The sequence below is a fragment of the Calidris pugnax genome, unplaced genomic scaffold, assembly GCF_001431845.1.
Source record: "Calidris pugnax isolate Ruff unplaced genomic scaffold, ASM143184v1 scaffold172, whole genome shotgun sequence".
NCBI lineage: Eukaryota > Metazoa > Chordata > Aves > Charadriiformes > Scolopacidae > Calidris > Calidris pugnax.
In genome coordinates this window covers 397,465-420,086 of record NW_015090897.1, presented here as the reverse complement: position 1 = coordinate 420,086, position 22,622 = coordinate 397,465, and the positions used below count along the sequence as shown (strand labels likewise).

The window sequence follows — 22,622 nt, the reverse complement described above, 5'->3', positions numbered from 1 at the left end:
AGAAGTAAATCAGAAAGAGAAGTAAAACACCAGGTGTGCAAACCCTCACCCAGACCACTACAAAATCCATGGAATAAAGGCATAGTCTCTAATCTGTCTGTTGTTATCTTGGAGTAACAACCAGCAGTGCTTATATTTCCTTCCTGGCCAAGTCCCTCGCTGTTAAGTGTTCAGCTGGCTTGCTTTTTCCTTCCAGATCTCCCCTCCTAATCCAAACACTACATATTTCAAACAGGCACACAGCCTTAAGTTTAGTTCTTAATTAGGAAGCACAATGATTCTGCCTCATCCCTAAATGAACAGGAACACCTATTAGTCAAATGATCAAATTTAGACAGGTTAATTAAATCTGTTTAAATACAGCTCGCCCTTTATGCTACAGTAAGAAAAAGAGTCATATTTCTGAGTCACCGGAGTTAAACGAGTTCATTAGCCAGGCTTTGAGGCAAATTCTCCCTTGATGTATAGCAGCACAGGTCCGTCGGAGTCAATGGTGCTGCCACCACCTACGCGACCCAGAACCGACTCATTATTCTACCCCAGCTGCATTTGCATCCCCAAACGAAGGCGGTTTGTTCAGGCGCCAGTGATGGAACTGCCACTCTCCGGCAGGCGAGGGCCGCGCCAGCGATGAGCCGGTGAGCAGAGCCGCAGCACAGGAAAGCCCACGGGTCCAGTTCAGGCAATTTAGAAATTACTTCCTAGTGCCAGGATGACTCCAAGCAGTAGAGCACCGTTAAGGACTTAGTCCACAACGTTGAGTGATTTCAGGGGAAAAGGTTCTGTTTAAAAAGTAAATGGGTGGTGACAGCATGTCGATAGCTATGCAAAACACAGCCACTGCTGCCATTCTTAAAACGGGAGAAACCTGTAAAGAGTGTCAAGAACCGCTGCAAGTTTAACCCACTCAATATACCGTTCATTTAATGAAATACTTCTATACAAATAATTATTGCCTTCCAACAGAAGTGCACTTAGGGACTCACTCGAGCTCTTTCATTTTAGAGAAAGTGTTTATTTGAAATGGGTTTCGTGTCCCACCGAGTGCCCTTTGCAGAAAGGCTGCTCTTGATTCCAAAGGCGCATGTCCCCTGGCCAGCAGTGGCCACAGCCCGGCACCACTGCACGGCCACCCGGGGCCACCGCCGTCCCGCACACCACCCTCCTCTCCCGCTGCCAGCATCAGCACCGTCTCGCTCCCAAACTCAGCCAAAATTACCTGAACAGCCTCTTAACCCTGCCATACCTCATATGGTTTCTCTTTCAGCGTACAAAATCAAAGTACAGAAGAAAAAAATAAAGAGACACAATGCTTAGAAAGCTCAGTGATGACACGAGCTGTCAGACACCGTCCGGATGAATTCCTTCCCGTCCCAAGCCCGGAGCCCGGGCTGTCGCACCTGGGACGCGGCGCTGGCAAGTGGCTCTGGGAGAACAGGGATGGATCCAGAGGAAGAGGAGGGGATGCTGAGACGGTGCGGGGACCCAGCTCTGCAGGTCCTACGGAGCACACTGCTCTTTGCACAAACTCAGCACAATGCCATCACTGAAAATTCATCTATAGCGCTTTAGATTTTTTTCCAGAGGCAACTGTGAAGTCCTCTCAACAATTTTTTAAGAATGCCTTTCCCCCCACCCACTACGTATGCAACAGGAAACAATATCTGATTTTGAAGGAAGCAGAACATATGAAAACAAGGGAAACAGAGGAAAAATTAAACAGTCAACACTAAAGCAATGAAAAAGTTGTATAAATTATACAAAATGATAATGGCTGTTAATGAGTTAATCATTATATATCAGCATTATTTTAATTCCAGCTATTTTCCAAATTATGTGTTAACTCTGAACTATAAATACAACAGGGAGCCTGCAACTTCATTACGATAACCAGTGAACCCCCAAAACCTACAGAAGAGGATAAGCAAACTAGTTCACCAGGGTTAATTTCAAATTGCCCTGCTGAGATTTTCCCAAACGCTTTCTGTGTTTCCTGGAGCTTTAATGGCCAGCAAGCCATGCTGAGCAAACAGACCTTGGGCTAGGCTGAAGGGAGGCAGAGACAGACCTCTTAATTGCTTTTTAATTATTATTATTTTAAACGGTGGAAAAGTGAAACAAAATGGCTCTGGACAGTTTTGTCGGAGCTGACTTTCAGCGAGGTTTATGGGTCTTTATTCTCCTTTTGACTAACTTTTCGTTCACGTCACAGATTTGGCATAAGAATTGCTTTATCACAAGGAAAGCCGTGCGTACGGTTCAGTGATTGTACAGAGCCCCTGCGTTCCCATTTCCAACAGGAACTGACGCACATATGTCTCGGAGCAAACCTAGAGGAGTAGAAGATGAGTAGCTGTGATGCCGACCGCTCCGTCTCACACTGCACTATGCTACTGCATTAAAAACATATTTTTATCTTTGAAATATCACTGTCATTAAATATTCCATGAGAAAAGAACATGGAAATACTGAACTGAAATACTCTTACAAATAAGTTAATGTTTAGAAAAGATCTGCAAGACAGAGTACTTTTTGTGTCTCACTCTTTAGAGTTGCTAAGAAAAAGGACACCAAGTTATTAAGTACTACACAGTCACTAATGATATAAAAATAGAGGTTAAAGGAACTTTACTCAAAAGACATAAAAAGCATTTGAACCTTGTGTGCTAATTAATGGCGTGCCTTTCTTTAAAGATGCCAAACAAAAAACAAAACAAAACAAAAGCAGCAAGTTGAGAAAATCACTAAGGATAAATAAAACTTTAGCTACTAACTCCAGTTGCATAAATTCTGACTTCATATTCAAATATGAAGCTGTAAAATAAGCAAAACTAATATGCGGGGGGTTTTATTTAATATCATATCCAGCTCAACAAACATTGACTTACTTTTTTATATGAGAATCCGGCATAATAAGCTGCTTTGGGAACACAGAATTACGTGAGAAAATACATTGCAAATAAGTAAGTGCAGGTCTTGGACTTTCCTCAGGATTATTTTGGTTAATTTATTGTCTTGTATTGCATGGTGATACAAAAAGCCTAAAATAATGAGGTTTCTGAATCCTTCACACTATTCCTAGTCAACCAGCAATAGCGACAGACTGAATTCACTTACTTTTCCTGAAACATGTGAATTTTGTGTAAGATCTCTACAAGCCATGGACTCGCATACAGCTCAGAAGCTGCCCTCCAAAACAGAAATGGGTTATTATATTTTTGTTCTAGCTCTATCTGAAAGAGGTTTATGGGATCATACATTTTGTAAACCAAGGAGTTTATTTGGCTGTAGACACAGAGATGGCATTTCCCACACACACATCCCTGTTTGTTTGGGTTTTTTTGGGTTTTTTTTGCAAACTCCTGACATGGTGGGGACAAAAATGAGAATCTGCCCAAAGGCTCGTCTCCCGATGCCTGCAGTTTGGCATCACCTCCCCTCCTCTGCTCTGTCAACACGTTCATCTTCCTCCTGCTCGTCTCCCCCAGGGAGGCTTCTTTACCAGGTAAGGGTTTTTTCATGTATTTGTTATTTCATTGATTTGTGAATTCCACTTAATCCAACTTGCTGGTTTGTTTCCTTTCCCCTTCAACACCTGCATAACCTCTTGCTGCTGCCCAGAGGAGAGCAGACAGATAACCGTGCCAAAAAGGTGACAGGCACCAGTGCCGAAAGCTCCTGAAGCAGGCAAACCTGCCTGAAAGCTCCTGAAGGAGCCAAATCTGCCTGAAAGCAGGAGGCACAGGAGCCCAGCCTGGGCAGGGGCTGCCAGAGCCTGGGGGGAGCCGACAGCACCAGCTGCCTCTCCACGGCCTGATGCCACGGGAAGAAAGCCTGCTACAACCCTCCCGTGCTACTAAACAAGAGGGGTAAAGAATTTAAAAGGGACACTATTGCAATGTGAACCCCACTACTTTGGGTTCAGATTGAAATACCTGCATTTCTTAAATTCCTCAAGTTAATAAAACCCCTGCGTGTTCGGTCTATGCATTACAGAATCACGGAATCCTCATGGTTGGAAGGGACCTTTGAGATCATCGAGTCCAACCACAAAAAAAAAAAAAACCAAAAACAAACAAACAAACAAACAAACAAAACAAAAAAAAACCAAAAAACCCCAAAAAAACCCAAACCAAACTAAACCAAACCCCACACACAAACACACCACAGACAGACACAACCCAACAATCTTAGGCACTAGAGCATGCCCTGAAGAGCCACGTCTAGACGTTTCTTAAAGCCATCCAGGGATGGCAACTACACCACCTCCCTGGGCAGGCTGTTCCAGTGCCTGACCACGCTATCAGCAAAGTACTTCTTCCTAATATCTAATCTAAACCTCCTCTGTTCCTGTCATTATTCCCTTGGGAGAAGAGGTCAACCCCCACCTCTCTACACCCTCCTTTCAGGGAGTTGAAGAGGGCAATGAGGTCTCCCCTCAGCCTCCTCCAAACTAAACATGCCCAGATTAGTTATGATCTCCATGACAGAAACCTGTACCTTCACCAGCTGTGGCTGTGTCAGCACCCAGCACAACCAGGCAGTCTGCCCCTGTATCAGACCAGGGCACCAGACTGTGTGCTCCCACACCGTGTTTATTTTGTTACAAAAACAAACATGAGAAACTAGGCTTAGATCAAGCTGGATTTTATTCATTTTAAAGCTCTCTGAACTTCCACGGTGAGGAAAAGCAAAGACACGCCTAAAAAAGGCTCACCACTTCGCTACCCACCTTCAGCAACAAACAAACGGAAAAATGTTTTAATTTGCTCTATTTTCCATAAAAAAGAAAAAATTCTGGTCAAGACTGAAGAATAAGAGCAAGTTGTGCACTGTGTTAGGACCTACCGTTTCTGAAGCAGGTGCAAAGCAGATGTGAAGCACTGCTGTGCTGGTCTGATAGCATTTCCTTCCCTCCTCAAAAGCACACAGGTGACAGACAACACAGGCTTTAAAAATCCAAACTAAAACTAAACCCAAACAACACACAGGAAAATTGGTCCCTTATGTTTAAAATGCGCATTAAAACAGAAATGAAATAACAACAAGGAATAAGTCTCAAAGAGCCCCACAGAACAACAAGATTGAGTCCTTTAGTCCTTGAAAACAGGCAGAGAACTTCCAATAACATAAAACCACCTTGAAAACAGAACTTGCAAGCACTGAAAAAAAACCCAAATCAATCACCTTCTCTGCAGTACACTTACCTCCATTTGCTGGATGAATCTCATATTTCATTGTTTTACATGATTTTCCCCAGAAGCTCATTGCTTTATTGCGGGTTTCTCTGACGCTGAGCAGAAAACAGCCAACCCAAACATAACCTTGGTGAGACATCAGCTTTCCAACTCTACTGCGTTTCCGCACATATAATTGTAGAAATTATCACACTTTAAGGTTATTCCTTCAAGTACTACCAAAATAGTTACGTAAAATATAATGTTCACTGTAGGTTAACGATTTAAGCATATTAAGGGAGGCACAGGGCACTGCCCGGAGATTCTCCTGAACCTCATGGTTTTACTCACGTTTGCTATATTCTCTTTACAGCTTTGTGGATTTACTGTTGTACCCACTGAAGCTCACTGCTTCCACTGCCCTCACATCATTTATTCTGAGTGCTTATTACTCCTCTGAACTGTCTTTTTCATTCAGCAAAAACTAACTGGGTGAGCAGGTAGACTGGGCTGTACAGGCCTGTGCTCTCAGCAAGACACCCCTCAGCGTTACGGGCATTTCTCCCTTGTAAAAAAACCCTCAGAAAACAAGCAGCTTCATGGTGGGTCTATGAACAAGAGGAAGGTAAAATCACTCAATGTTTCCCCAGCACGACTGGAGATGTTGTGTTCTTCTGGTTACCAATTATTCTTGACGCTTCACTCGAGTGATAATTCACTAATGGTTCTTTGAATTGTTTTGAGAAACTGCACCTGAAATATCAGGGAGCCCTTTCCTCCCTGTTGCGGACCTTGGTTTGCCTTGGTTCCCTGTAAGGAGCAGGAGACTGCTGGCACCCCCCAGGTGGCACTTCATGTGTGGCAAAACACACACACTCACGCCCCAGAGTCTACAGGACTTTGTTCATTCACCCTCTCCCTGGAGAACATCCACCATCACTCTCCACAACAGAATCAGAGAATCATTTGGGTTGGAAAAGACCCTTAAGATCATTGAGTCAACACTGCCAAGCCTACCATGAACCCATGTCCCTCAGCACCATGTCTGCCCATCTGTTAAACGCCTCCAGGGATGGAGACTCCACCACTGCCCTGGGCAGCTTCTTCCAAGGCTTGACAACCCTTTCCAGGAAGAAATTTTTTCCCAATATCCACCCTAAAACCCTCCTGGAACAATGTGAGGCCATTTCCTCTTGTCCTTGTTCCTGAGGTCAGGCCTCAGGGGGCATCAAGGTCCAGTGACAGGACCTTGCACCAGCTCCACGGGAAGCAAACGCACAGAAAGAAGAGGCAGTAAATTCTGTGTAGTTCAGACAACATCTCCCCATGGAGAGGCACTGTTATTTCCTGGTAGCACTGAGAACAGCCAGTTACAGCACCAGGTACTGAAGTGCCCTACACCATCCTGCTCTTTCACTTTTTAAGGGGCTTTGTACCCATAAAATACAGACCTCCCAGGTCTAAAAATTCTTCCAGTCCTAAAACTTTCATTTTCATAGAACAACTCCAGACATACAAATAGTTCAACTTGTCTTCCTTTAACATGGGTGCCTAGTGACTTCAAGGAATAATTTTTCTTTCTATCTTTAAAATCTCTGTCTATAAAAAAGCAGAAGTCCTATATCGATCCAAATTTGTCTAGTAACTTGATATCAGAACCCAGCTCTTCCCTGTCCCTTGTAAACATTTCAGGTATTTCTAACCTAATAAACCACGTTTTTCCAGTTTCCAAGCTTCAACATTAGTGACAGATATATACACTGAAAAAGCCCCAAACCCCAAGTTAATTATCCCTGATAAGTGTTATCAGAGCAGCACATAAGTTCTGCCAGTTGTCATTTCACCAGGAAAAAAAAAAAGAGCACAGCATTGCAAATTTTCCATCTCAACTGCTGCATCCTTAAAATCAGCCCAAAGCCCCACAACTGTTTATTTACATACTCTTTCATGATTTAAAAAAAAAAAAAAAAAAGCATTGCCATTAGAGTTATCTGCACATGACTTCTGGTTTTACATGTTTTGGCTCAAGTTATTCTTCTCAGCTACAGCTGTGTGCCTCTGCAAGCACCACTGAGGACTGCACAGATGGAACAAAGACCCCAACTTTGGCCAATGACGCTGCTCTGCTGGCAGAACACACTCGCCTACCGCAGAGACTGACTAACCTTCAAATAACTTAACAATTACTAAATTTATTCTTTTTCTAAACCACGATGAGGAGATTTGACAAGCCAATTCTGTTAATGGATGAGTCTAAAAAACCCTGACAAAATATGCTGCAGAAAGAGAAGGGAGTGGGATCTCCGACACGGGGAGATGTCTCAGCAGAACGCAGCGAGGGTGTTCTGAGACAGGCTTTGTTGATACCTCTCTTCACAAAACCCTGTAAGAAAGCTAATTTTCTTTGTTGCCAAACTATGCTAAAAGATTTGATGCTGTATTTACAGAACTCATGCTAAACAGGATGACCTCGTCTGACCTAAATAACTTAATTTCCCTAGACAATAACCAACAAGTGCTGAATTCGCTTCAGCTCTATCTCCATCAGGCAGTAAGGAGAGCACTCTGGTCTTAAAATTGCCTGAAAATGGGTAGGTTCTTTCTCCAGAGAGCTGGAAACTGACCCTTAGCTCCCTCCAGGCAAAGAAGGGAGCTGAACCTGGGTCTACACGTGTTCTCACCACCACGTTAACTTTGGAGAGAAAAGTGCTGAGATAAAACCCACCACCACTGCATCTCCTCTACAAGAAAGGATGTTCAAATACAGCTCCAGGGTCACTGTCAATGAAAGCTGTCTACCTCTGCCCTCAGCTGGGCTTCTCCAGAAGGATGCAGTGAAGGAATTGCACTCTGAACAGCGTTTTCTCGCGGCTGATGCCATCCAGGCCCTTTCCCCATCCTGGAATTAGGTAGGACACGGTAAGCACAGGATGGAGACACGGAATCCTCAGGGCCACAGAGCCTTCTGGAACACCACACAGTCCTCCTAAGTGTGAAGTGTTGAAGAACTCAGCACCTCCAACATCCAGGAGCCTTAACTCCATCAAGTCAAAGCACAAACTCACACCTTCCAGAGGTGGATTTCTGTGATTTTACCAGAGTCAAGACACTACCTGAGAGCTCCAAGCTGGTTAAAACCCATAATCAGGTTTCTGTCGTATCATGAAGTCCCAAGTCTTAGACTGGAAATTCAGCATGAGAAATAATTGGAATACTCTGTTCAGTGTCCCTACTTATCTGCTGGGATTTCGGGAGCATTAAAAAAAAAAATAAAAAAAAATCATACTTTCTTGACTTGCTGCTTCTAGTAACTCTTCTACAGAGAAGCCCATGTGCTCTCTACATTATTCCTGGGGGATTAACAAGGCTGGTGTTACAGTAATTAGTGTATCCTTCTATCATAGATTACTACAGCGAGTTTTATAGCACTTGGATGCAGAATGAAAAAGGAAAGAGAGAAAGAGAGAGAAAAAATAATCTAGATAGACAATTCTAAGGAAATTAGAGACCTGACGTGCCTAAAAAAATGTATGTTTTAATATAGTCAAAAGGGGGAGAGGAAGAGCCAGGAGGAGACCCCCTACTTGTTCCATTAAAGCATGATTTTGTAACACTTTTCCTTTTCTTAGCAGTTACGAACACAGTTTTTCAAGGCATGTTTTTAAACTGTTAGCAAATTTCTGACAACAACCTAAAATTACTATGTCCAACGTCAGGAAACTTCACAGGCAGCAATTCTTTCCCAATACTGCACTGAATCATCCTTACTTTTTCATTGACAAATCCCATGTTGTTAATAGGTGTTAATCACAACTTCATCAGTATGCGGAGTGCCTTCTATTGTGTGGATGCTGATTACAGGTAATTTGGCAGCTGTTATAATGTGTTAGCTGCTTCAGCAATGCAGAATATATAATGATAGCTTTACTTTCTGAATTTTTATTCAGTCACGAATCTGCCTCTCCCTACAAACATTCGGTTCGGGTGGAAGCGAGCCACGATGCTCCGGTATTAACAGGGACAAGGAGAAGCCCGGCATGTTTGACAAGTCAATAGGATGCTGTGGTCTGTGTCATCTGACCAAAAGTCAGTCTTGAGGCCTGAAATTAGGGGTTTGTGGAGGTGTTTTGAAGCCCCAGCCCCTGGAAACCATGATCCCACAATCCACTCGATGTTAACTGCTTGAGGCGAACCCCCAAGGTACCTACAAGGAGAAAGAAGGCCACCACAATAACCAGTATTTGATCCCTGCAAAGTAGCTAGGAATTGAAACATAGAGGAGGACAAAGAACACAAGGCAAACAAAAAATGTGTGGCTTTCCCTGAATCTGCTTACCAATTTGCAAAATATAGGATATTTGTTGTTTTACAATTTGTCTGGTTAAACCATATGCTTCTCCAAAGTATTGCAGTATGTTTTAATTGAAACTAGTTTCATTAATTGAAACTAGTTGCATTTAGATCTATGCATTAGTTGTATAGATCTAAATCTAATCCTAAAACATAATTTGCCATTTTCTTATTGTTTTTTATTACATACATTAAGAAAGGAATTGAAACATATTCCAATTCATTTACTCTAACTGCTTGGCTCTGGAAGGATATTTTTCCTTTCCCATCGTATGATTACAGCACACACTAGTTTTGTATGAGCTCTGTATCTGGGCAGGACACCGAGTGGCAGAGCAGGTCAGTCCCGGGGAAAAAAAGTGAACTAAATGAAACTGGTTTGCTTTTTCAGCACTTCAAAAGCAATTATTTAAAAAAAAAAAAAAAAAAAAAAAAAACACCAAGTTCCAACTTGACACTTTATCCCAAAAAGAGATTTACACTGAGAGGTGGCTCTATTTTAATATTTATGCTATAGATCTATATATTCCAAGTAAAAATACTTATATCTAGAATTCTGTGGAGAGTTACAATAATTAGGGTCCATAAATATTGCTGCAGTTCAATTACGATACAATAATTACAAAATATAGAACATCTCTTTACAAATACAAATCATCGTATATTACAATTCATTTACAAAAAAAAAAAAAAAAAAAACAAAAACAACGCATGAGATGCTGAAGGTCGCACTCACAAATGTCATTACATTCTTGATAAAAGGTGCACAGGTTTTCAATCTGTGTGCCCTAAAGCACTCTGTGATTCTCCTTATGGTTTTCTTTTCTTCCCTGCCAAAGTCAAACTTATTTTTTAAGAGATTTTTCATGAGACAGCCCTTACTGTAACAGAAACAGGCAATGTCTTGCTTCTGTAAATTTAAGTTCTGTTTGAAAGCATTATTGCTTTCCTCAAGTTGCAGAGCAGGTTTAAAGAGAACAATAGTCTCTAAAAATAAACATAATATATAACAGTCTCTCAGGCAATGTCAAATGCAATGGAAAAAGAGTGATGAGAGCTCTCCAACATGAGTTTTAATGAACCTTTTTTCTCTCTTGTGTCAGCGCAACTATCATTTATTTTTAAAGCAATCGGCCACAGCTTTCTGTTAGAATGATGGCCTCTTGACTGATTTTGTCGAAGTGCAGAACAATAAGGAATAATAATATTCCCAAGCTAGAAGTCAGTAACGAACAAAATTTGAAGTCAGCTAAAATGAAGTACTGTGTGAGCTTAGCTGTAAAGTATATGGGATATAAGCCTCCAGACTACAGGACATAAGCCAACCACTAACTGACAAGGATTAGGAAGAAATAATTTTCCCTGTGGGCATGTTATTCCATAATCATCCATCACAGGAACTCAAAAAAAAAAATAATAAAATTCCTCTAACACCTCTTGCTAGCCCCGGCTGGAGAGGGGCTGATGAAACTGATATAAACACAGAAGTTCACATTTTGTAAATAAACTGTGATTATTCATTGCAAAGAAAGTGAAAAAGGCAAATGGTTACAGCAAGAGCTAATAGTTACAAACAAAAGGCAAACAGTTACAAACAGAAACTGAACAATGTTTATTTAAGAGAAGTTTATATGGTGAAATTAAGGAGTAGTAATTTTTACCTAATTCCTATCAATGCCCAGATGTTTAAGGTGACTCTTTATAAAAAGTGGGGAACTTTCCTTGGGAAATGGCTGTGTCAGAGGAATTCTAAGGCACCGGGACATTGCGAAGGAGCTGGCAGGGTAGAGGTACCCTCAGAGGACTTCAGGAAGAACCAGGAGTACAGCATGCCACCTGCAGCATCCTTCCTAACGGCAAAGTCCTTTGGCTCTAGATCCGATGCCCCACTAGGAGATGCTTTGTCTGGTTACACCTCCCCGAGGACTGCACGTGTCACTGGTCACTGCGGCACACAAGGTGTTTGAAATGAGCTGCCTTTGCAGCAACCAGGCCGATTCACCGCTTATAACAGCTCAGGGCCTGGTCTAAGGAAAGTGATCAAATGACGAAATTGTACCCAGGAATAACTGAAAGGCCCCATAGCGACAAAACACGCTTGAGATCCCCCAAGGCACAGGCATCCCGCAAAGGCTGTAGCAACAGCCTTTTTCTGGTGTAGGTGAAAAACTCCCACGTACGGCTGTACTGCGGTTTCCAGCAGCACCTGAACCGTGCACAATTCACTGCCTGGAAAGAAAACGGAATCACAGAGGGGATCGTCCTGCATAGGTGCACAGGCCCCTGGAGCGAGGGCTGGCACCGTCCTACGGAATTTGACTGGGAGAGGGAAGCAGTAGGTGACAACAGGACCGTGCTGCTTCCTTGGACTTTACATCTTTTTGCCCCATTTCACCTAAGAGTGCATGAACTGCATCAGAAAAATTCCAAGACAGGCCGAAAGAAAAGCCCAACTAGGAGCTGCCGTGACAAACCCGAGTGAGGTAAAGGGCCAGAGGTGCTGGAAGCTGACACACTGCAGCTGGGGTCCTCATCCTCGCTCCCAGCTATCACTCCTCCACAGAAGGACACCACGAGTAAATCTGGTGGCAAAGTTCAAATGATACTTTCTTTCTCCCATCTATTTGGCTGCTTAGAAGGAAGGAGGAAATGAAGGAAATGGACAGTTTTCCCTAACAGAAATAGTCCAGATTGATTGCTCGGGGAACCTTGAAGATTTAATGTAAGACTGAAAAATACCTAAGTGTGTCACTAACCTGGGTGAAAAACCTCTCTACCGGTCCTGTCAGACAAATTTCTTCATTTTCCTCTCAAGGAGGAATAGCACAAGAATGACACCATGCAGTTGGAGGTGTAAGATAATCACAGCTATCTTGTCCTAGGAGAAAAAGCACCAAAGCGTCCAGTTCCCTGCAGCACCTACCGGAGAGAAAAGAGCCTTCAAGAAACCATTGCGAGGCAAAGCTGAGCAGTAATGTCATTCGCAATAATTATTGCTCATCTGGTTCTTGTGTATCACTCTCTTAGTCTGCAACTGAAAACTGCTTCCCAGCAGAAATTTTCCTAGCTGCATCTTAAAAATAAGGGACGGTAATCACCAAGATAGGAGGCGATAAGCTGGGCATCGCCGAGGGACTGGAGTCATGAAGGGAGCCTCAGGCACCGAGGGACAGGCCAGTACTGGGTCATTCCCACCACTTCCCAGCAGGAAACACATCTGGCATTTGGAAGAAGGCATGTGCCTTATGCCAGCTTAGCTTCTCAGGAAAAATACTGCTTATTCTCATTTCCATACACTTAAACAAACGAAATTATCTACAGCTATTGCATGTCAGTTTGCAACCATTCTGCAGTGTGGTTATACTTTTCCCACACAGTCTCCTGCTATTAATTTTTATGCAAAATAACCATGAGCAAACACAGCATGGTGAGGTGCTGGCAAGCCTTGATCCTGCAAAATCTCTCTTTCAATTTTCTGTTCCAGAATTGTCTGTTGCCACATTTTCTAACCTTTGGAATAAGCAGGGCTTTTCACACTAGATAGTATTTTCCTTTGAGAATGAATACAATAAGAACACAGTAATTGGTTTGTTTCTACCTGCAGACTGTCTAGTCACAATGTGAGAGAGCTTGGGTTTTCTAATATATACACTAAAAAAGCCTACCGCTATAAAAATTACTGCTTTTTCTATCTCTTTGAAAGTCTAAATCATCCTTGTTCATAGTTCAAATCAAATTCATAAACCAACAAGAGTTCACTGAAATTTTGTTTGGAAAACATCCCATCCCTGAAACCCCTTGGAAGGAGACATACAAATCTCCTCTGTCACTTAACGCGAGCATCATGGCTGAATTATATTCATAACTCAATAATTAAACCACATGTTAACTGATCTTTGTTTCATTAATATAAAAAAATGTTGTTGTTGGTTGTTTTTTTTTTCCAAAGTTGTGTATTTCTTGTTTCTAATACATTCTTTCAGTGATTCCCCTTATCTCAGGGTGAAAACACTGTATGCCAGGCTGTTAGCAACCAGCAGCTCAAAACTACAGTTTTTTAAGTCTTCATAAACACAGCTTTACTGAGTAAAAGCCTTTCAAAAGCAGTTCTACCGCTAGATTAATGGTACTTGATCTTATTTTTAAACCTCTAAGAGCCGACCCTTTGGTAAGCTATTATTAGGTAACTGCCGTACTGACTGATCTCTTTCATCCACAGCAGAGACTCAAAGTCATCAGCGGTTCCAGCTTCTCCCTCAGCCACTGCTTTGAATTATCACGGGAAGGGATGAGACAAAGGGCTCGGGGTCAACGCCTTCCAAGGCTCGGCCTCCCCACAGATTTTCTTCCCCTGGCTGAGCGGGTGCCCGGGGCTGGCAGGGGCTGGCACTGCCGGGGGCCGCATTGTCCGCACCGGCTCTCAGAACGGGTTCTGCAAACAGCGGGGAGAAGGGAGATGGGAGAGGTTGCTGGGAGCACAAAAGAGGACATGAAGGGAGGTAGGAAGGTTGATGCTTGGAAACAAGTCAAAAGAAGCCGCCTGACAGATGGCATCCCAGAAAGGAAGGGCTCGATGGTAAGACTGAGCTCTGAAAGAGAAAGTCAGCCCAGATGGTGACTGACAGCCCTGATTACAGAACTCCGCTCCCACTGACGGCAACGGGAGATGCGCTCCCGTAATGAGCATGATGGCAACCACGGCTATTTTTTTTGAAAATCTTGTTGTTTTGCTATGAAACACCCTGGAAGCACTTGTGTAATTCTGAACTTCAAGCCCTGACACCTGGTCAACAGCAGAGGTGACAGTATGACACTGCAGCTCGTTGAGAAGCCAGAGCACACAACAGGCACGTGGCCAGGAGAGAGACGTGAAACACGTTTCTGCATCATCGGTAGAAGCGCCGCGTGGGAAGAGGTTTCAGTAAATGAGCCTGCATCGCTCCAGGGAGACCCTGCTGTGGCCTTTCAATATATAAAGGGGGCTTACAAGAAAGGTGGAGAGGGACTTTTTACCAAGGCCTGCAGTGCCAGGACAAGGGGCGGCAGCTGTAAACTGAAAAAGGGTAGACTTAGAGCAAACATAATGAAGAAAGTTTTTTTATGATGGGGGCGGTGAGAGCCTGGCCCAGGTTGCCCAGAGAAGCTGTGGCTGCCCCATCCCTGGAGGGGTTCAAGGCCAGGTTGGAGGGGGCTTGGAGCAACCTGGGCTGGTGGGAGGTGTCCCTGCCCAGGGCAGGGGGTGGCACTGGGGGGGCTGTAAGGTGCCTCCCAACCCAAACCCTTCTGTGATTCTAAAACTAAATTCCAGGAGAGCTCTTTAAAAACACCTTTTCCATTTTACAAGTACTGCTTTACATTAGCAGCTTCACATCATGCTATTCACTTAAAAAAAGAAAAAAATAGGAAAGGGAAGAAGAGATGAGCTTTTATCTCCACCGGTTACTGTCAGCAGGCTCCTAAGTGGTGTTCTAGTAAGCACCTGGCAAGTCCCTGACCAGCTCAGCCCATAGAATCCTAATGAGTAAGGTTTCCTGTAAGTAACCTCTACTGAGGCAGGGGAAAGGAAAAGATATTTTCTTTATTCTTAGTTGGCAAGATACACATTCCTGTGGCAGATTCTATTCATATTGAAATACAAAATACAGCCTTGAAATCAAACAAAGTTCAATAGTGGGAAAATGGGAACCATTCGGAAACAGCAAAACATCACGTTCATACCTATATTTACTCGAGAGTTCAAGTTACAGAGGAATGAATGTACAGCTCTGCAGATATTCCACAGACTAATTTAAGTATTTTCAGGCCACAATCTCCTCTTTATATGCAACGTATCAATATAGGCAAATATTTCCCTTCAGTACTTAAAAAAACCAACCCTAAAACAAAAACCACAACCCCTCCCAAGCTGTTCCATATATACTGACACAATTCCACCATCTCAGACTGAAGATGCTCCTTATAACACTCCACCATATCCAACATGTCCCTGCTTTACCCTGAGGAGGAAAAATTTAACACTACTTAGAAGAGAGAAAAAGAGAAAGTGTTGCATAAAGATGAGAACTAAGTCCCTGGGGTCCTGCTGCTAGCACCTAACAGAGGATGGACACAATGGGGATCGGTGCCCCTGCAGGTATCCACTGAAGTTTAGACTCTTGAAATTGTGCCTTTAGTCTCCCTCAAATATTAACTGATGCACCAAGACAAGGATTTCTAATAGGAAATGGCACCCTGTGACGGTGTCACTCAGGCCACGGCGTGTGTCTGTCGGTGCAGCACACCTCAGCCGCGCTGCCGCGGGGAGCCTGCCCGGCACCCACTGCCCTCCCCGGCTCGTCAGAACCCTCTCCAGCGCCCAGGAACTCGCTCTGCACCCCCTCCCACCCCGCGGCTTGAGCTCCTATCCACAGCCACCACGGGTGACTTGAACTCACACAGCATCAAAGAACGACTTTCATAGAAGTCATACCAGAAGGTCCATCTAGTCAGCCACCTGTTTCTGACAGTGATCAACAGCAAATCCTACAGACAGACACAAATACGTGGCAAACAAATGACTTCGCTTCCCTGCAACATCCTCCCAGCCTCCAGCAACGGGTGGTTCAAGACTTTGCCAGCCAGAGGTGCTGTCTTCAGCCCTAATGGATTTTTCCTCCATGAATGCATTCGATTGTTTCCTGGAGCCCTGCAAGCTTTTAATAGTTTCAGACAGCTCCGCAGCTCAATCACCTATTGCACGCAGACCTGTCCCTGTCGCTTGGTTTGAACCTGGGTCGCTATTTAATTTAATGCCATTATTTCTATTGAGAGTGAACAAAGTGATCCCTGCATATGGTTCCCGTGTTCCTCTCTCCTCAGACACCTGTCGTACCCTCAGTCCTCCCACCAGCCGCCCCACAATGCAGCCCTGCCTTAACTCAGTAGTCCCCCTGGAGAGGCATCTGTCCCACCCCACCCGCGATGATTACCACTGCACGCGGTACTTGAGAGCACACAATGAATTTACACAGTAGTCATAACAATGTTATCCTCTTATCCTCTTGGAAATGAAAGCTAACATTTTCATAAAACTAATATAAGCATCAAGAGCTCCTTCCTGAGTAGCAATTACTATGTCAAAAGTTATTGCTGTATATGTAAAACTAGGATTATTTATTTCCCCATATACATTATTTTATATTTATCCACATTTTACTTCAGAGGGCTAGACAGAGAAAGACAGAAGATTATGTGGAGAGATATTTAGCAATAGCGGTAAAATTCTGCCTGTGTCCTACCCCAGACTTGCTATTTTTTAATTTTCTCTCTCTTCCATTATATAAACTCTGCACATTATAATGAATCTTCCAAACACTGGCTATTGATCCCACAGACCATTTGCTTACGCCCCCGTTTCCTAGGCATAGATCATCTTAATTTTCAAGCACCTTGGAAGTACCTCAGGCTAATAACGACCCCAAACATAAAAGGGTTTTTATTTTCCTTCCTGCGGTTCCTCTGAGGCAATTGGAATGAATCTTCCGGTCTTGTTTTATGTTTTGCTTCTCCACCTAAGTGGTGTGATGTTCAGGATCTCTGCTGAGCTCCTCAGTCGCTGTCAAACCGCTGCTCTCCTACACAGGCAGAGGGCTTCATTTTAAGCACGGGTTTTATCCCTCTCAGCTAGTTAACAGACCTCTAAACTAGTCGGAAACATTGTTCTGGGGAGGTGCATATTGGGTTTATTTTAAGCAAATTCCTACGAGTCCTGTGTAGGTGCACTATCGGGCCACGACTGGAGCCTGTTTTCAGCTCCTCTTCCAGGAGACCAATTTAATAAAAAAAACCTACAACCACAGCCTGAATTTACTGGTGGAACTTAACAAGTTCCTCGGGCTCCCAAAGCACAGCCAGACCTGGAAGTCCGACTTCTTTGAAGTGTGGGAAATGCCAGTTTTACTGAAATGAGACTGCCTTACTAAATTTTGTTATTGAGCTAATTTTTGTTTGTTTGTTTAAATTTGCAGCATAAGCTGCCCATAATGTTAGAATCTGGTGGAGAAATTACAGTGCATCTCTGCGCAGAAAAGCAGACTAGATTAAAACTGGGAGACTTATTTGGGATGTGAAAAAACCCATCCCTGCATTTTGGAAAATATGCAATAAGCTCAAGTCTAAAGCAGAACAAAGCAAGTAACACTTTCCACCTATAGAAAGGGCAAGAAATATAGTTACCTGTGCAATAATGAAGGATCTGGATTTTACAAGAAAAAAAAAATGAAATGCACTGCTTTTACAAACAAGGCTCTGGGCAATAACGGGTATTACAGAATTCGCCCAGCCTGCCCCACAAATGACAGCGATTTCCCACTCGTGGTCCACAGCCAGGGGTAAACACACTCCCTTCTCCCCATCTTCAGCTGTGGGACCTCACAGACCTCCTCTCCAGAAGGAGCCCCAGTTTCCTACGTGCAAATATGAAGCACGCTTTATTCATGCATTTCAATTGACTGCAACATTAAAAGTCCCCGGGTCATGTTTGTAGGATGCAGTTAACATAAAACTAAGAGCTTACTGCAATCAAAATAAAATATTCCTCACTGGCACTGCTTCAACAATTGACCTAACCTGCAGTCATTTTAAAGCAGTTTAAAATGCATCATTAATCCAGGGTATTCCAAAGTAGCTTTACTAATATGCTATAATAAATTAGAATAGAGAAGCAAGGTTGCAGTTAGCATGCATTTAAAAAAATAATAATATGATAACAGTATATGTCAGAGATGCAGATTAGAGCAACACGAGAGAGAAAGCCTAGGAAACGTGAGAGCAACATGACCTAGGAGTTCCAGAAATATATGTGATGGGATACATTTTCCTTATTCTTCTCCTGGCTGAACATTTTCCCTTCTTTCATGTTTCCTTCCTTTCACTTCCATCCTAACACCCGCAGCTCCTCGCTCGCCATTATCATTAGAAGAGCGTAGCTGGTGTCTCTAACACCCAGATCAGGAAATGGGAGGTTAATCTGCAATAGGAAGGAGGTTACTAAATGGAAGAGAAGGTTTGTCGTTTGATCATTTTAGATCACAGGAGTCAGGAGAAAAGCAGGTTAGCTGAGAGCAGTGTAAAAACAGCAGCCTTGGGCAAGTGTTCTTTGAACAAACTGGTGTACAGTCTCCTCAAGAAACGCGTATCCAAGTCCATTGTCTAAGTAGTAGAAGCAGCTAATGGGAAAGATTGGAAAGAGTCAAGGGCAGACATGAAACGAGCCAACATTTTTATTGCCCACATATTTCAAGACTTAGAAGTAGAGAGGAAAAAAAAAAAAGTTCAGTAGATGGTCTAAAGTTATCAATGTTCGAAACCAAACATAAAGCCAGCCCACATACAATCTGTGCATAAAGAGGAGGGGGGGAGACAAGAAACAAACCAGAAATCCACATTTCTTTTAAAAAAACATAACCTGGGAAATGCCAAAGACACTGTCAACTACCAAATATATACTCCTAAACATAAACTTTCCCATCTATTTGCAAGGTGTCTCACAAAATCATTCCATTCCTCCTAAGATTGTTAGGGCATATTATGCCAAGAAAAATAAACTCCCTCTCCCTGTAGGAAGCAAAAATGGTCTCCTCACTGCCTCCTGCCCATAAGCAAACCTCTCTCTCTGTGTGTATAGATATATATATATAAACAAAAGAAGAATCTCAAAGCCCACACTAATAGCCATTTCTGAAGAATCTGGTCTACTAACAGTTCCTTTAAAATGCACTGAAGTCTCAACGCCCTGCATTTTAGTTCTGAGCTCAATTTGGAAGGGACTTTCCCCCCCGGACTCCCCAAACGAAGGAACCGCAGGACAAGGGAAGGGCAGGTTTCCCCAAGACTCTGGGGGTGGCAGCGAGTACCCGTGTCCCGGGCTGCTCTCCGCCGTCCATCCGTCAGGCACAGCACTGCAGGTGCAGGAGCAGGTTGCTGCCTAGCAGGATGCCATCTCTTTTTCCCTTCTCCCAGCATAAAACAGTTTTTTCTTCATTGCTTCTGAAGGAGACATCTGTTGTGCGTCTTGAGCACTTGAAGAAAAATTCCTCTCTCGCTTGTTCATATTGAATCTGCTTCAACAAAACCACCTTTCTCTTCGGCGGCCGCCCCGTTGTTCTGTGTGGGGTCAGGAGAGCAACCCCAGCTCTTGGAATCTCAGAGCAGTAATTTGCTGAGACACCCCCTTGGTTTTGTAAAAAAGTTAGTCTCACGTTAATAACTCTTTGTCGGGCAGTTTCTGTCCATGCTTTGTACACGGATGGCTTAGACAGCCCCGGGGCATCTTCACTGCTCTCAGTGCACCCCCTCCTCATGCAGCGAGGGGACGGGGAAGGTCACACCAGGCTGGGGACCACGTTTCCATCAGGTTTGGTTCCTAGCCCTCTGCAGCCTGGCTGCTTCCCTGCAGGAGCTCCACCAGCTCCCTGTGCCCAGGACAGGGCTGTCTGCAGGGCCCAAGACACCACTTCCAGCCTCATTTTTAAATTCCATCTGTATTTACCGGCACTTGAAGGTGAAGGCAAGTTCATGTTAGCAAAGCATGGGCCAATACAGATGTTTCGGCTGTGCATTTGTTGGGCTTGTAGCTCTTAAATGGATTCATTTAGGGAAAACGGAGAGATAGAACCACTCTTTTCTCGGAGTGGATAGAACCACTCTTTTCACTATCCAGATCAAGAACTAATATAGACCCATATAAAATCTGACCAGCACTAGGAGGAGTGTCCCTGCGTATTTGGAGAAATTCCCTTATAGCGGCCTTTCAATACCTGAAGGGAGCCTACAGGAGAGCTGGGGAGGGACTCTTTGTCGGGGAGTGGAGTGATAGGACAAGGGATAATGGTTTTAAACTGGAAGAGGGGAGATTCAGATTAGATACTAGAAAGGAATTCTTTACAGTGAGGGTGGTGAGGCATGGGAACAGGTTGCCCAGGGAGGTCGTGGCTGCCCCATCCCTGGAGGGGTTCAAGGCCAGGCTGGATGGGGCTTTGAGCAACCTGGTCTGGTGGGAGGTGTCCCTGCCCAGGGCAGGGGGGTTGGAACTAGATGATCTCTAAGGTCCCTTCCAATTCTAACCATTCTATGATTCTATGATCATTGGGAATCACGTCAAGGGTGCCCTTATGCGGAAAAAGGTTCAATAATGTGATGTGAAACACAGGTTAAATATACTGCAGGAATATTTTGCTGTGAGGCTTCTGCATGCCTTTTTTGAGTTTTCTGCTAATTTTTACAGCCTTCCCTGATACTTTTTATGCCTGTGTATGCTGTGTCTCTAACAATTTTGTAACTTTAGTGGAGAATTCGTTACTGAATGTCATAAAACTTCTGGATTTACATTTTTATACTTGTGTTATAATTGCAAAATTTGATCAGCAATTTGACTGTCACTTTAGTTTATGTTGAGCAATTCTGGAAAAACAACATCCGTTCAAGCCTGTCATTCATTTTGTATCCATATCAAATGCAACTTAAAATGCAGTCATTTATCAGAGCCTGAAAAATAGCAATATATTTCTTGTAGGATGGCATTAATGTGTCTTTTTCACGCATTCCCCATGCTAATGTGAAACTACCACTCTGTAGAAAAAGCAATCTAAAAATTTCCAAGATTCAAGCAATCCAATGTAATAATTTACCCAGCAATCAAATGAGATATCAAAAACATTAAAGAAGCTGAAACATGTTTTTTCCAAAGAAAAAGGCAACGAGAGAGAGAGGCAAGAGATGGAGCTGTTGAAAACAAGAGGGCTTTCACCACTGAAGGGCCACAGCAGGTATTCTGCCTTTCATTAAAAAAAAAAAAAACCACACCAAAATTAAGAAAGTGAATTATTGCCCTGTATTACATTCTGTGCAAGGCAGCTGACTCGGAGCTGGGCAGCCACCGAAGGACACTGGTGCAGCACAAGATTTGGTACAATTTACAGTCTCTTCTCAAGCCATCCAGCTCTGCCAGGCACTGCCAACACCTTCCCACGGGTAAGTCCGTGTGTGCAGAAGGGAGATTCCAGGTGCTGGTACCTGTTGGAGCTACTCCTGCGGGTGAGCATCTCTCAGACCTCCCAAGGTGTGACCTCACCTTCTCCACCACCACCACGCACAGCTCCAGCAGCATCACCCAAAGGTCTCACGGCAGACACAGCCCAGGACTGGGTGGCAAACAGAGAGACAAACTGCCTGGGACTGACACCTCTCTTATCTCATGCAAAACTGGGAGATGTTAATCACGGCGAGGCAAAACCATGCGGGATAAAATACGTCTCTGGCCCTGCGGCAGCTGTTAGCGTGGCAGGAACACACGTGAGGGGCCCGCATTGATCCCCCAGGCACTGGCTCTGAACAGACACGGGGAGCCCTTGCTCTTCATCCACACACAGACCCTGGCACAGGCGGGCATACAACCTGCCTGCCTGCCCCAAACCTTTGCTCGCATTCTCCTAATCTCTACTTAATTTATGCTATTTTCAGAGAGCAACAATAAGTAAACAGGCTACAATTTTCTAAACAAACTCATCCATTATTCTGTTTTAAGCACAAGTATGAAAAATTGTGCTCCTTTAAGCAAATGAGCACCTTAAGTTAGTCTGATAAATCTCTGCTTACACACTTCAATGAGCAATCCAATTTCTAAAGCACCTGCATTAGCAGGGGTGTCCTGACCAAACTCCAGTGCAGAGAATTCCTCTGCCTGGCTCCATCTCTTCGCGGTATCGCAGCCTGCCATAAACCACTGCGTAATCTGTGTAAAACACAGGAGTAAACTCTTAAATCCCTGCTGCATCCTAAACACAGCATCAATGTTTTCCCACAGATCAGTGAACATTTAAGTTGTATGGGCCAGACTGGCCCATCTACAATGTCCAACGTGCACTGTAAATTTCACCAAAAACAAACAACAAAAAAAACCAAACAAACATTAAAAAACCCCAAACAACTGGCAAACTGTAGGAAACTGACCCAGAGAGGGTAACTCTTGGGTGACCCCTTCAAGTAGGTTTGCTCTTCTGTAGCGTTTTTTTCACAAAGAGGAGGGAAAAGATTTCTCTGTCGAGGACATATTTTGAG

At 43.6% G+C, this 22,622-nt stretch overlaps 1 protein-coding gene across 1 annotated transcript in view; it reads right to left on the bottom strand.

The window, feature by feature from the left end:
- Nucleotides 1–21,672, bottom strand: part of GALNTL6 (polypeptide N-acetylgalactosaminyltransferase-like 6) — a 327,656-nt gene extending 305,984 nt beyond the window's left edge. The window contains exon 1 of the mRNA XM_014948400.1: nucleotides 21,637–21,672. Coding sequence (XP_014803886.1) covers nucleotides 21,637–21,672 — 36 coding nt within the window. The remainder of the gene's footprint in view (nucleotides 1–21,636) is intronic.
- Nucleotides 21,673–22,622: the final 950 nt, after the last annotated feature.